We start from the raw sequence: 14984 nt of genomic DNA on the forward strand, positions 1-14984 counted from the left end.
TTCCTTCTTCTTTGTAGCCAGATTTATGCTTCATCCTGGTATCGGGTAAAACAGGAACCCCTGTGGGAGGGCCTGTGAAGTACAGCATCAATGGAAATGGAAAACTGATTGGCCCTCAGGCTCATATCACCAGCCATGGAGCCGTCTACATCTTGTTTGGCTTTGGTAAGGCGCCTTGGCAGTATAATATTTCCAAAATGCATTATCCATAGAGCCAGTTTTGGGGTGGAAAAAAGTGATCCTGCATCACAGACTAGTGACTGATTTGAAAAAAGGAAGAAGAACTAGGGTGAAAGTGCAGCCATTCTCAACCACAATAAACAAGAGATGAAAGAAATATAGGCCAAATCAGGATTGTATAAATCGCATAACACACTTTATAAGGTGGTGTGTGAAGAATTGTTTCCAGCCTGTGGTCCCTTTCAAATGTGCCAAGGCCCATACGGCCCCATTGAGAATGGCTAGTTTAGAGGGACAAGCCAGAGATACACAGGAGTAACTACTTCAAGAAGAGAAAGCGAAGAGGGCTGCAGTTAGTGAGACAAAGTGCATGTTATAATTTGGATATTTAATATTCTGGATTGCCAGAAAGACAAACAAGTGGGTCCTATATCAAATCAAGCCTGAACCATCTTTGGAGACAAAAATGTTAAAACTGAGGCAGCCCTACTTTGGGCACATCATGAGAAAGCAGGGTTCTCGAATAGACAATAATGCTGGGAAAGATGGAAGGCAGCAAGAAAAGAAGATGGAATATGAGATGGACGGAGTCCCTAAAAGAGACCACAGACTTGAGTCTGCAAGAGCTGAGCAAGGTGGCTGAGGACAGACAGTTTGGAGAGCAGTCATTCATAGGGTCTCCATGAGTCAGCGGTGACTTGAATAACAAGAACAATAACAGGTTTGACTTGCTATAGATGGTACTTACCAGGCATTAGGATTGTTAAGTGTCTGTCTTATATAATCTTGCAAATCCTTAGAACCCAAAGAACCAGAATTTAAAGCCGTCTGTATGCCAGTAATAAAACTCACAAGGAAGGCAAGTAGCATATGAAAAGATGCTCAGTACTATTTAGTACCCTATATTTGTCTCAGGACTTTTCTGCAGAACCTGTTTTTGTGCAATCTACACACATTTTCTGAAGGCAGTTATTTGTACTTGGGGAAAATTGTGATTACCAAATTGCCCAACTACTTTTATTGTGGGTAGGACATGCTGCATTGTGAAGTCTGTCACATTTACTGAATTTTGGGGCGTTATGTAATTATGACATTCGTCTTTGCAACAGTTGATGACTGTATGGTTGGAGATTTTTATTGTTCTATCTATATTCTGTGATAGCTATACACATTCAGTACAGGAGTACATTTTCAGCAGTATTTTTCTTTCACATTAATGTAGTAGAATTTTATATGGCATACCCTTTAAACATTTCAATGCCTTTCCTATATGGGAATCCATATGAATATCATTTTTCTAAAGGCAGAAACAAGCATCAGAAGACAAAGTCTCAGAAAAGGGACTGGAGGGGATATTTTGAAAAAAAAAAGTGGGGATATGATTAAATCATGTATTGACTTGCTACGATTAGAGGCGCATCTGTACAGTTTTTTCACTTCCCCTTGTGGGGAGTCTTGAAGGCAAAGGGTGACATGGCTGGAAGGTAGCAGAAACCAAGTGAAATGCTGTCTGTGGAATTACTGCACAATGGCTAGAGCACAAAAGTGCAAAGTGAAGCCTTCTACGTACTGCTGTACTACAGCTCCCGCTATACTCCATCAACAACTATGTTTGTTAGAGCTGATGGGAATTGTAGTCCAACAACTTATGGAAAGCTGCAGTTTTGCCATGGATGAGCTAGAATGTGGTAGTTTCACATTTTCCGTGATTTGTAAAAGATAGCTTTGCAGCAACGTTTGCACCTTTTCAATTTCCATCTACCTTCATGCCCCCCCCGCCTGCTTTGATGAAATGCATGAGAACATTAGTCTTTCCTCCATTCTGTCACCTAGGTAATGTACAAGCAGTTGCCCTGCGGGATATCTTTGCTCAGGCCAAAAACCGAGACAGCTTTCCACCTGTGCTGCAGCAAGAAGAACCGGAGTGGGAGAAACGGCGATCAGTCAATTTGTCAGAGCTGATTGATATTTACAGGTAAAATAATGGTATCTCCTCACTGTGAAGTAGGCTGACTTTCCAAGTCGTAACAGAAGTCCCTATTGCATATGGAGATGAGGAAAATCATCTGCTGGCTACCTGTCAGGATTTTTGCTAGAGATATATAATACCTTGCCTTAATATAGAGTGTTGAACTCAGTGACTTGTGGTGGTTGTAACTTTTTCTAAATGATTGTAATTGTTCATAGTTAAATATTTTTTTCTGACCTTACAGTCCATTAAACCTAGCTATTACTGTAGTCCTGGGCAGAATGTTTGATCATAAGATTTTTCATGCTGCTCCCTTGCTTTGCTTTTTAGCAAAACATGGAGTTGCTATGAAATCCTTCCCTGAAATGAAGTTAGAATTGAATTACGTATTTGGTTCTGATATTTTGTAATAATGCCCTGAAATGCCAGGGAGATTTCCAGTGAAAGCTGCATTATTTCATTCAAAGAGTTGACAGGGCACCCAATTATTTAAGTACTGCACAATCATAGTTACTTTCACTCAAGCCTGTGTTGCTCTCAGTTATGCTTATTCTTATTTTTTAATTAATCTCAAGAATCTTACCTGCTAACAGGTGCATGCAGCTTTTAAGAAAGACTACAGAATTCATGAACTACTGGATAGCTCAGTGGTTTAGGCATCTGGTTGTGGAGCCAGAGGTTGGGGCTTTGATTCTCTACTATGCCTCCTTTACAGGGTTGGAGTCAATGACCTATAGAGTGTCTTCAAGCTCTGCAGTTCTAAGATAATAATGATACAGTAAGGTGATGGTCACAACAGTCACACTGGTTCAACAGGAAATGTTAGGAAAGAATGCATTCACACGGAACGATCTAGGACAGGTACTTGAATCAAGAAATTATAAATGCAGTACAGCAGAGCAGTAGTACCAGCTAAAATTCAACAGGCCAGGTAGATTTTCTATACAGTTCTGAGGCAACATAGAAAAACAGTCTTTAGGAAGAAGAAATCCTCCTAGAGATACTTGTGTGGAACATCCTGTGAGAAATGCATTTACTTTTACTGTTGTTTTGGCTTTTGAAGTGTTTTAAATGATGAAGGCTCTCGATCTCTAATCTGCTCTGAATGTTGCTTTAGGCAAATGGTAATAGCAACTCTGCTCCAAGAAACCTTTTACCCAAACAAATCATCCTTCTGTTAATCTCTCTCTGAGAATGGCATGAATTCTGACTGAGATCCATGTCAGAATCTGCTTGAGCACTTCCTTAGGAACTGCAGCATGTCGTTCTTGTGTTGGGTGGTTCCATCTGAGCTGGATAGCATCCTAAAGTGAAGTGATGGGTGCAAGCTCAGTTACCTCACATTTGCTCTTTGCCTCCCCAGTGGCGGTGTGGAGTTCCTGCAGGCGGTAAAATCTCCAGGAAGCAACTGCAGTGACCTTCTTGTCACTACTGAGCACGGTTTGACTTTACTACGAGGACAGGACTTAGAGCCTCGCTGGATTCTGAACCAAAAGGACATTGACAGGTGATGGAATGTTCTTGTCTTTGCTGGAAATCACTGCCTCTGTTCCTTCTGCATATTTCAAAATACAGTTGAATGGACTCTCTTTGCTATGCCTTCTTGGTTCCCGGTCCATGAGACCGGCGAAACAGCTTTCCCTAAATCAGGGGTAGACAGCCTTGTGCCTCCAAGAGACTTGAGAGCTGTGCTGGCTAAGGGATTCTCGGAAGCATCATCCAAACCCCCCCCCCCCCCAAAACTCTTGACGAAAAACTTGACAAAGAGATCTTGAGATTGTTATTATTTCTCAGCCTAATCTACTTCCTAAAATTCTTGTGATGATAAAACAGGGAAGAAAGTCAGGAAACAAAGATAGGCAGATTTGAAAACCAATGCACAGACCTCTGAAGCTTTTATAAAATGTGTTTGCTTGTGTGAGCTTTATATTGGATACTTGGTGAGACCAGAGTTAAAGAGGCATTTTCAAAAAGTGTGGGAAATGCCATGGTTGCTAATGAAACGCATGCATGCAAAGAATGTAGGCACTACAAAGTCATGCTTTGTGGTGAGGAGCCCAATTACATCCACAAATGTTCTCTCATTGTGTAAGGCTGTGGAATAATTGGTTCTTAAGGCCTGTGCTCCGTTTTCTCTGTCTCTGCCTCAGATACATCAGCAAATGATCTTTGCCCGCACCAGGGGACCTGACACGATGGATGAGCTGCCTAATCTTTTTGGGCAACACTGGCCCTTGTAGGAATGCAGACGAGCTCCTTGCCTCTCCTTTTGACACTTGTTTTCTCTATTTTTCCAGCCAGCCTTCCCCAGGATACTTCAGTGACGATGGGATCCTGGACTTTATGGTTCAGGCACAGAGTGGAAGCAACATCACAAAAAATGTATGCTCATTAATTCTTTACCATTAAAAAGATTTGGAGAAGCAGCAGTTCCCTCTCCCTGGTGTCTGGGGTGGCACTCTTAACAGTCAAAATTACTCTGTGTCTATTGCTGTCTATTGAGTAGCAGCAAAAACTTGTATATCCTGGAAGCAACTGGTCAAAAAATGTTCTGCATAGTGTCAGTACTGCAGGGCAAAACAGATATGATACTAAATGCATCTTCGTATTTGATTTGTAAACTTTTTTTAAAAAAATGCAAAGAGTAACTGCAGAAGTGGGAGTAGGACTGATAGTTTTTGAGATCACACAGCTTATGTGGAGGGGGCTTTCATCTATTCCTCCCTTGTTTCTATTCTGATGAAAACCAGTCATTTGAACCTGTCCTTTGCATTGGGACTGATTTCAGTGACTCACCGACTTCCATGGAAGATATCCCTGCAATGGTTCGGGTTTGGCCTCCCCTGGTTTTGTCTGAGACTCTGGAGACAGTCACGTTGAGAAATCATAACTAGGCTTTATTGGAATATGTAAAATATGTTTGAATTCAACTTCTACGTTTTCTCTCGTTGCCAACGGGTCCAGTGAGGGCATTCAAACATCTTTAACGAAAGGGCTACAGGTCAACCCATCCCAAGGTCCTTTCAAAAACAGATTACTGTCCTCCATCTCACAAGTCTCTATCTCAGGATTTAGTAACGGGGTGGTCTCTTCATCTCGCACCTTCGTCTCGTACTGTTCCTCCTCTCCTCGTAGAGGGGTCCATGGTCCGTTAGGTAGCCCCTCCTCTGGGCTTCTTCTAGCTGCCATACCCGGCATTCTCTCTCCTCTCTGTCTACCACCTCCTTTTCCTCCCTGAGCCACCTGCACCACTCTCTGGCCTCCAACTCACCCCAATAGGAAGGACGCTGCGGTAGCCCCCTTCTTCGCTGGTAATCTGCTTCCTCCCTGGGAACCTGTACGTTCTCCCATTTAACGGTCCATGGGTCCTCTACCCATATCATTTCCCAACCACCCAGTATTACGTCCACCTCTCCTTTTATATCTCCCATTCCCGTCTCCACAACGGACCTCCCCCTTTCCTCTCTTCCCGCCAATTCATTCCCGGTCTGGGTGGCCACTGTCATCTTTGACAGTTCCCACTCTAATCCCTGGGTATCCACTCCCCGCTGTTTGGTCTCAATGGGTGGTGCAGGCGTGTCAGTCTGTGCCTCTTATTCCTTTATGAGGGAGGACAACACTCTGGCGTCTCACAGTCTCCCACTGCAAAGAGTGAATTCAGAGGAGGGATTATTTTTGGTACTACAAGAGACTTCTTATCTCAGCAATTATTGTCTCCCACCATGGCTGCTATTTGCATTTTTTTGGCATGCATTATCCAGCTCCACTACTATTTTGTTCCTTTCCCCTGTTTCAGGTTCTGAGGCTTCCTATGGCTCCTTTTGCCCTGGGAAAACCTTTGGGAGTCTTGGGATAAGGGTGGGGAGCGATGATGATGATGATGATGATGATGATGATGATGATGATGATGATGATATAATATAATAATAATAATAATAATAATAATAATAATAATAATAATAATAATAATAATAATAATAATAATAATAATAATAATAATAATAATAATAATAATAATAATAGATGCAAACACACATTTACAAGATGGGGAGATACTTGGCTCAGTAATACTACAAGTGAGAAGGATCTTGGAATTGTTCCAAATCACAAGCTGAATATGAGGCCAAAGTGTGATGTTGCTGCAAAAAAGGCCAAAGTTGTTTTAGGCTTCATTAACAGAAGTATAGTCTCTAAGTCCCACAAAGTACTAATTCTATTTGGCACTGGTCAGGGAGCAAAAAAGGTGACCCTCCCCTGAGGTTTATCCCCCTGCTAATTAGAGCTATACTATTTTATAATACAGAGTCCTCATTCTAACATGCTTGATTCCAGATCTTTTTAATGCCCCTGCCACCTCGCTTCCATGTGTGTTTCATTACTGTGCTCACACAAGACTTCTCTATTTTCAGCTGTTGGTGGTGGATGGTAAATCAGGACTCCCAATCTGGACCTACGAGTTGCCCTGTCATATGAAAAAATCAGATGCACTATCAGTGTTGACGTTGGACAAAAAATCAGTCTTCCTCTTCTGGGCAAATGAGAAGCAATTTCCCTTAAAAAGCTTGGTGAGTAAGAGTCCAGTTCCCTTATATTACAAGGAAACATAGGTTTTCACTTCAAGAAAGAAAAGATACGCTTCCCAAGCTCATACGCCATTCTGCTTCCTTTGGGAGCCATGCACCCTAGTTTGTTATGTTTGGTTACAGGTTATAGTTACATAATGGGCACATAAAAGCAGTTTGCATGATCTCGGATGTATTTCCCCTTTTCACTTTTCGTATTTTCAAGGGTCAGGCCTGGTCTGGAGAACACATTGGCGAGCTAGCCCTGACATATCTTCAATACAGTTACAGTACTGTGTTTTCTTTGAAACTCTGTGATGCCTCATAGGATAAAAACCTTTCGGCTGGTTTAGATCAAAAGCATAATACACAGTAATTTGGTACTAATCAAGTCGCAGTTTTTAAAATGAAACTAATAAGGTATTAAGGCAGCAGCTTTTAAAACAATACAGTGGTCCATGTGTTGAAAATGAATTTGGGGTTAAAAAAAGCTGGGGGCTGAAATACAGTAGTATAATTTAAGGCTGAGGCTCATTAAATCTAGTATTCCTTCTTTAGATGGCAGAGAAAGAAAGGAGTGCCTACAGAAGCTTTTGGAGGATAAGAATAAAGAGTTAACAAACAGAGTGGCCAAATTTGGACGGCTGGCATTGAAACCAAGGGATAACTGGCTAAATAATAAGGATAGAATAGGAAGTACTAGAGATATGGTAGAGGATATAAAGCTGATTAAAGTCTATATAGTTTATCAGATGTACAACCTTACCATTGTTTTATCATTTTATTGTGCATTTTAATGTATATGTATCTGTTCAATGGCCAGCGGTTATAATAAACTTTTACGTTGTGGGAATACCTCATACCTCAACTGAAGACCCACATGAAATGACTCAGTTTTTTAATACTGAAATTATATTTTAATATTTTTGTATTTTGTTTTTAACTCAGCATTCTGGAGAATGTACATATTTGTATTTGTACTTTTTAATCTGTTAGCATTGTGTCTGTTCAGCTGGCACCATGCGTGTGTATGTATTATTATTTGTACTTATGTTTTAAACTGGTGGAAATTTGGATCACCAAAGTGGTCAGAACAATAAAGACCATCTTTAATTTAAGGCTGAGGACAGAATCAGCCATGGCCATTTTTCAGAAAGTAAAAATTTCTGATCTGCACCCTACCCCAGAAGTGGCTCACCTCGGTCTAGCTTAGGCCCAGCTGTGCCCAGCTTCCTGTTCAGAAAGGAAGCTGCTCCAATGCAACTTATAATCAAGACCATCAACATATTTAATTTCATTTCAACCAATAAGCTTCATATTTCTACTTGGCTTTGTGCTTCTATTATTTCTTTGATTGTTGTGGTTCTATCTTTAAAAACTGAACATTCTTGTGCTTCCAAGCATGTTTGTCCTATTGCCAACATACTAAGCATCTAATGAAAACATTAACTACCCGATTAGCTTCAGTGCTAGAAACATGCATGTTTATTTTTGACAGGTGTTATCAAAAAGAAGCTTATTAGGACCATTGCCAAAATGTACATGAAAGTGTTATCTTACCACAGATGTTTGTAGTGACAAGAAGCATTGTTCCATTTCTTTTCCTACTCGGGCTAATAAGGAACTTTGTTTACATTCTCTGCCAATGTGCTTAAACGGCAGCATAACTTTTAGCTGAAATATTCTCACAGCTGTGGCTGAATGTTTTACTATCTCCGCTCAGAGGCTTCAAGACAAGAATATTGCATGTTCTTGCTTATAATTGCCAGTGAAAGGCAAACTGCTTGCAAACAAGAATGAAGCAATCAATTTTTAGTGTTTTATATGAACAGGATCTTATTAACTTTAACACATTTTTTCTGCAACAGACTCACACAGCAATACTTTGGAAGGTGAAAGTGCTTTGGCACAGCTTCATACACAGTAGTTATAAGACACACACAAGAGCTATCTTCACTGAAAGTTACCTTTATACCCTAAGGAGACTCATCCTCCACAATGTATGGTGCTGGGTCTACGTAGATGAAGTTACTCACACTGTGGACAGTGTTGGACAGTTGGACAGTTTAAAAACTGTTGGACAGTTTAGGTGTGATTAACTGAAGCCCTGTCATTTCAGTGGGACAAGGGCTGGACGTGATGATCCATAGGGTCCCTTCCAGTTCTGCAGTGCTAAGATGATGACGACGACGATGATGATTAAAATGTGTCTAACTTATGTTGATTACAAGTCTTTGTGGACGAAATAGATCATTCGTGACTTATTGTTCTTCTCAGGAGCCCAGCCCAAGGGTCCACCATCTTTATCTCCTCCATCCCACTTTCCCTACATTCCTCTTGGACCTCAGTAACACAACAGGCACAGTAACTGCTTCATCCAGTGAGTATGTGCTGTTGTGTTTGTGGGGGGGAGGGAATAAAAGTCAAGGAAGTTAAACAGATGTTTAAAGACTTTCCATTTTATGATGGAAAGGGTTCGACTCTTAAGGTTCGACTATTAAGAATCTTATAGTGGTGAAGTTGTATTTTTCTGGCCACCTTGTACAAACCTAAAGAAGCAAATTTGTGGATGATCATGTAATAATTTGTAATTCCTATATATATATCCCAATTGATTATGGTTGTAAAGCAGGCAAAGGTTTCAGAACCATTAGTTGTTAATTGTACTATCATATAACTGATGTGTGCTTTTTGTTTTGTAACTGCATTTGCCAAAGTCAGAAACACTGGCAGAGATTGCAGTTCTGCAGAGACATTTGTATTCACTGCAGAGTTTCAGACCGCTGAGCACCATGCCTAGATTTTATCTGTAACTAGAAGCCAAGCTTCAGCACCGTTTCAACAGTCAATGGAAGTTAGCCTGGCTGTCAGATCTGAATGCAGCAAATTACTTAGTGCTCACCAGTATTTTCTTTTTTCTTTCTCCTTGCAAGTTGGAATCAATGATCTTCAGAAAGATGCATTTTATGTCACTGTGACCACAAGCCCCACTTCCGAGCACCAGCCAGGTTTTCTGTCAGTCAGCAAACTCCGCCTGAGGTGGGCCCTCCTGACTCAGAGCCGAGAGGTGCCCCTGAAGGAGACTGATCCCAAAATCAGCCATGGGGAACTGAGGCGGTTTCTTTCTCGGATCAAATTCACGGATTATGCTCACAAGGTGAGATGTTGAAGAATCACTGGCACAGTGCATGTAAGAGGAAGAAGAATTGATGGGGCAATTAGGGAGAAAAGTGATAGAGATGTTTATATTTGAAAGTCTGGTAAATTGCAGAAGAGAGGACTTGAGACACAAGGTAAAAGTATGTGAGGATAACAGGGAGATGGATCCTAGATTTTGACTTTGGAGGGGTAGGTATGCAGTCTTGATTTTTTCCTAGTAATGATTGTGGTCCTCTGGAGACTTTGTGGGCATAGGCCTTGCACAAACAATTGCAACTTAGAGCTGATGGGGTTGTTCCTTTTTCCAGGTATGGGATGAGCCCCACCACTGACTCTACTTCCATTACATACTGTTGCTTTTGTCACGGACTTGGCTGAGCCATGCATGACGTGAGAGTGTGGGTATTTCTTATCTGACAGCAAGCAGAAACTTTCAGCCAGCTCTGCAGTATGTGACTATTATCAGGACCTTGGCTGTAGAATAATTTTGTACTGTATTGTATTGTATGTGACTTTCTCTCTCTCTCTCTTTCTGTTTCCTTCCTACCCCACCCCAGTTCTAGCCATGGGGATTCCTCAGGTTTTTTGAGCAACAGGACAAAAATGTGATGCTGCATATCAGCAGGCCAAGCTAGGTAGCCAGGCTTTGTGAGGCATTCAACTAAGGGACGAGGTGGGACCGGCCATCCAGCTGCCAAGAGCTGTATAATGCTGGGGAGGCTGTTCCAGCAACCCTCAGGCATCCTGACTTGAAGGAACATTGCTCAGCCTTTTAATTGCCACTTCCAGGTAGATATAAGATGTACGTTATGTGCAGGGATACTGGTGTATGTGTATATATGCTGTATTTTTAATTTATATTTTTGTTGTTCCAGAAACTCTTATTTATATCTTAGAAAGATTCAGTGTACTCTGCCTCTTGTTGGTCTACCCTTAGCTTATGACATTCACATTTTGGGTTCCTTCAGCTCTTCTACCTCCTTTGTTTTAGGGTCACCACAGTGTCCCATTCCATCTTCTTCCCCCATCCTCCTTCCGATTCCCAACCAAGGCCAAGTGGCATATGCTGTAGCCCTGAGTGATTGTACATACTTATTCAGAACCAGATGTGTTTTGTGCTGATGTTGTGTCCTCTCTAGTCTCCCCCATTCTGATTATCATGCTGGCATGAGCTGTCCTGGAGTCCGCTATCATCATGAATAAGCAAAAGGCAAGAAAACATTCATCATAATGCTCTTGATCATTGCCTATCTTGCAACATCCCATCTCTTGGTGAAGTGCTACTGTGGCAGGGGACACTGTCTGTTTGCAAAAACTCTCATCATCATCATCATCATGAAAATGAAAAACTGGTGTCTTACTCTGGCAAAAGCAGGCAATGAATTGTTATCAGGGTACTGTGACATTTTCCCTTGTGAATGATTCCTTGTTATAACTCTGAGGCTTGGTGGCTATTATTTGCTAAACTATATAGAGGAACGTTCCCACTACGTGGTGACCTGTAGATACGTTGTAGTGTAATTCCCATGATGCCCAGCCAGCAGGGCAGATTTCTTACTTACTAGAGAAAGTCAGGTTATTTGCATTCTTTACTACTTGGATTGACCTTTCTGATGAGTGTGAGTTTTCTCAACTGTGTCAGCTGAACGGGGTCCACTCAGTTCAAAGCTAATGTTTTCTTTGAGAATGTGGACTGTCTTCTGATTGCAGTAGATCAGTGGTTCTTAACCTTGGGTCCCCAGATGTTCTTGGACAAACTTCCAGAAACCTTCACTACTAGCTGTGCTGGCCAGGATTTCTGGGAGTTGTAGTCCAAGAACATCTGGGACCCAAGGTTGAGAAGAACTGTAGACTCCAAGCTTTGTTAAAGATAGTGATTGGTTGTGAGAGTAAGTCAGGATGACATTTTTCACCCTGCCACCACCACTGTTGCGCCCTGAATCCCTTCATTTCCTCCCCCTTGCTACTTCGTCTACCCTGCCACCACTCTCTTCTCCCGCCTTCTTTTCCCTCTTTACCCCTACATCTTTCTTTGAGGGGTTCTTCCTAGACAGAGGCATCATGGCCAAGTTGCCCACTATAGAATAGGCAATCACCATGACCACTCTGCCCACTATGTCTTGTTCTAAGAAATGATCCCTTGAAGCTGAGGATGTAGGGCCTTCTAGGCTCTGCAGAGATCCAGACCAGATGTTTATCTGTGGTGGCATTTTTGCAATAGAAAAGAAGACATCCCAACTATCCAGAGTGGAACAATCTCTGGAAAGATCACTCAGGTGCAGTGGCTCCTCCACACACCTGCAATAGCACCTCCCAGCTGCAACATTTGCCGCATACAAAGGTGATTATTGGTGCACCTCACAAAATGGTGGTGGTGGCGGCTTATCTGAGCAGGGGAGATTTGCTGCCCCCTTTTTTTGCCACCTCAGGTGGGATTCAAGCAACCTTGTGGGAAAAACAACCCTGGTTGTTTTGTGTGTAATGGCAGCAGACATGCGGCCAAGTTGTATGTGTTAGAGAGCCTTACTGCCTTTGCTGGTAGCAAATTCCATAGTAGGCCTCTACGTTGTACTGAAGATGTTCTTCTGTTTCTCTGCCCTTTAACCCTACCATTCAGCTTCATTGGATGAATCTGGATTCTAGTATTATGACAGGGGAAATAGCTTTCTATCCATTATTTTTGCACTATGTGTAATTTTATACACTTCTGTCATATCCTCTCCTTCCCCCCCTCTTTTTTTTGTAAATGAAAGGTTCCCAAATGCTGCAAATGTTCTTTTTTTAGGATAGTTGCTCCACCCTTCTCTTTATTTTCACTGCCTTTTTCTGCACATTTCCCAGCTGTATGATAGCAATTTGGTGGCATGCGGTAACCTGAAATTTATCCCAAGTGTATTTGCCCCATAAGATTTGTACAGAAGCATTACAACATTGATGGCCAAAATTCAGTTGTGAAACACCACACGTGTAAAAGGAATAGCACCAGCAATTTTCAGAATTTTCTGTCTATTGGTACACATCCAGGTGCATGATAGACAGTCAGAACAGTTGTACACCCCACAATGATTGCGGTGATTGCAACAGGATTCTGGCTAACATTTGGCTTGTGATTCATTTCCTCTTGACTCCTGGAATGGAATCAATTTTTTCACAGCTGTCATATACTGGGTTAACCTTTTCAGTAGGCTGTGACCACAGAATTCCTTTTTTGTCATGCACTCCCATCTATGTATAAGGAAAGTTAGGATTTTCTGCTCGCTGTGCATCACTTTAGACTGAACGTATACACTGAACCACATTTGTCACTTTAACTGTCTGCTCATGTACTGTATTTGGAAATATCTTTTGGGAGTTCATTGCAATTACAGTACTTCTTGTTTTTACCACTCTGACAAACTTGTGTTTTCTGACCTCTAACTCACCTTCAGCTCCTCTAAAGACTAGTTAGATAATTTATGAACAAGTTCAGAAGTGCCATGCCCAGTACAAGCCTTTGAGGAAACTTCATTTATTACATGTTTCCATAGTGAAGACTGCTCGTTTACTGATGCTGGATCAGAGCCATATAATGGTAGGGAGAAAGTTGTTCATTGTTATTGCATTGAAATAAAAATCTGTACATATTCTGTCCCTTGTCAATATCTCTTTATCACTTGCTTTCCCCCTCCCCCTCATACTAGCCCCTAAGGCATGACTTCCACACACTTTCTCACTTAGTAATTCTTCAGCTTCTGAAATATATATTTTGGAGAGGAGTTTGACTAAATAGCTTTGTAAATACTAGCAGAACAAATAGCACTTGCCCTCCCCTTGCCATCCTTGAGGCCTGGCCAGTGTTTATAATCAAAGGTATTAACAAAAGGCATTTGTTCCAGATTTCCTTAATAGAGAGAGTTAGTTTTCATGCTACCCAGTCCTAGCTGGTAAATTCTGTAAACCACCTGAAATGACAGAATGTGTTCTGAATTTGTTTAAACCACAGACTTCATTTGTTTTGTTTGATAAGACTAGATTCTCCATAATGTGAATTTTTTTGGTGCACTTTAAATAAAGAGCTTGTATGTAAATTGTTTGAACTGTGAACCATAATGAAGCAAATAAATATCATGTATAGCAACTGTGTGTCTTGTTTTTCCTAGCTTTTCTGAGCATATCCAAGGGAACTCTTGGAGGGAGAGCACACGTGATGTCTTCAGTAGAGTCCTAAGTCTGTGAGCGACTGTACATAATTTCTGTGGTGACCCTGCCATGGGAATACATTTACTGAAGTCATGACATGCAGGCAGCTTCTGCACAGGGCCCCATGTGGATAGACATGGGAGTCACACAGTGCCAACTAGCTAGTCCATCATGAAGGGACTTTTCCTTCCCCTCACTGCCCATCTCTGACCGGGATTTTTTACAGCATTGCTTGACTGGCTCTTATGTTAATCACACAACTCCCTCCCTCAGTCAGCTTTAAAATTGTGTTTGTGTATATATCCCAAACAAAGCAGACACCTAGATAAATGTAGCAGTACAGGAGTGAAGGCAGCAAGAGACATTAACACTCAGTAAAATCAATCAAACTGTATATTTGTATGCAGATTCTGTGAGAAAACTCCATTACAGTGGGTGTGGGGGGAGAAATGTGGCAGGTTGGAAAAGCATTAGGAACCCATCTGTGTGTGGTTGAAGCCCCGGTCATGTGTAACTCATGCAAAGGGGTTCCATGCACTTAACAGTGCTGCTGGCCCCACCCTCATTTGCATCCACCCTCCTGGTTCTGTCTCCAACCTGCTTACATTGCATGAGGGTCTAAAGCAGGGATGGCCCTCCATTTTTGTTGGTTGGCAGCTCCAAGAACCCATAGCCAACGGTGAGGAATCCTGGGAGCGGCGGTCTAACATCTGGAGGGCTGAATTCTGTGCACCTTTGATCTGAAGGGAGAGCTAGGTAGATGCTTTCTCCAGTTGGACTGTGTGAAAGAAAATGCAGGCAGACACCATTTCTTCATTCTTGGCCCTTTAGAAAGTGTCCTGCTTTAAAATGCCTTTTTAGTGAATGTTTTGACCCTAGCTCAGATATAGATATAAGGTGAAGCTTTCTTACGTCTCCCCTCCACCACCAGGCTA

At 41.8% G+C, this 14984-nt stretch overlaps 1 protein-coding gene across 2 annotated transcripts in view; it reads left to right on the forward strand.

Annotated features, from left to right (window-relative positions):
- Window positions 1-13987, forward strand: part of FAM234B (family with sequence similarity 234 member B) — a 31783-nt gene extending 17796 nt beyond the window's left edge. The window contains exons 6-13 of one of the 2 annotated variants that reach the window (XM_020787898.3): window positions 18-165; window positions 2014-2155; window positions 3513-3656; window positions 4447-4531; window positions 6559-6714; window positions 8989-9091; window positions 9645-9868; window positions 10179-13987. In XM_020787898.3, the coding sequence (XP_020643557.2) occupies window positions 18-165; window positions 2014-2155; window positions 3513-3656; window positions 4447-4531; window positions 6559-6714; window positions 8989-9091; window positions 9645-9868; window positions 10179-10202 (1026 nt within the window). In that variant the 3' untranslated portion in view covers window positions 10203-13987. The remainder of the gene's footprint in view (window positions 1-17; window positions 166-2013; window positions 2156-3512; window positions 3657-4446; window positions 4532-6558; window positions 6715-8988; window positions 9092-9644; window positions 9869-10178) is intronic. The other variant, XM_020787899.3, reaches the window with a different exon arrangement.
- Window positions 13988-14984: the final 997 nt, after the last annotated feature.

Source organism: Pogona vitticeps, chromosome 5, assembly GCF_051106095.1.
Source record: "Pogona vitticeps strain Pit_001003342236 chromosome 5, PviZW2.1, whole genome shotgun sequence".
Taxonomy (NCBI): domain Eukaryota; kingdom Metazoa; phylum Chordata; class Lepidosauria; order Squamata; family Agamidae; genus Pogona; species Pogona vitticeps.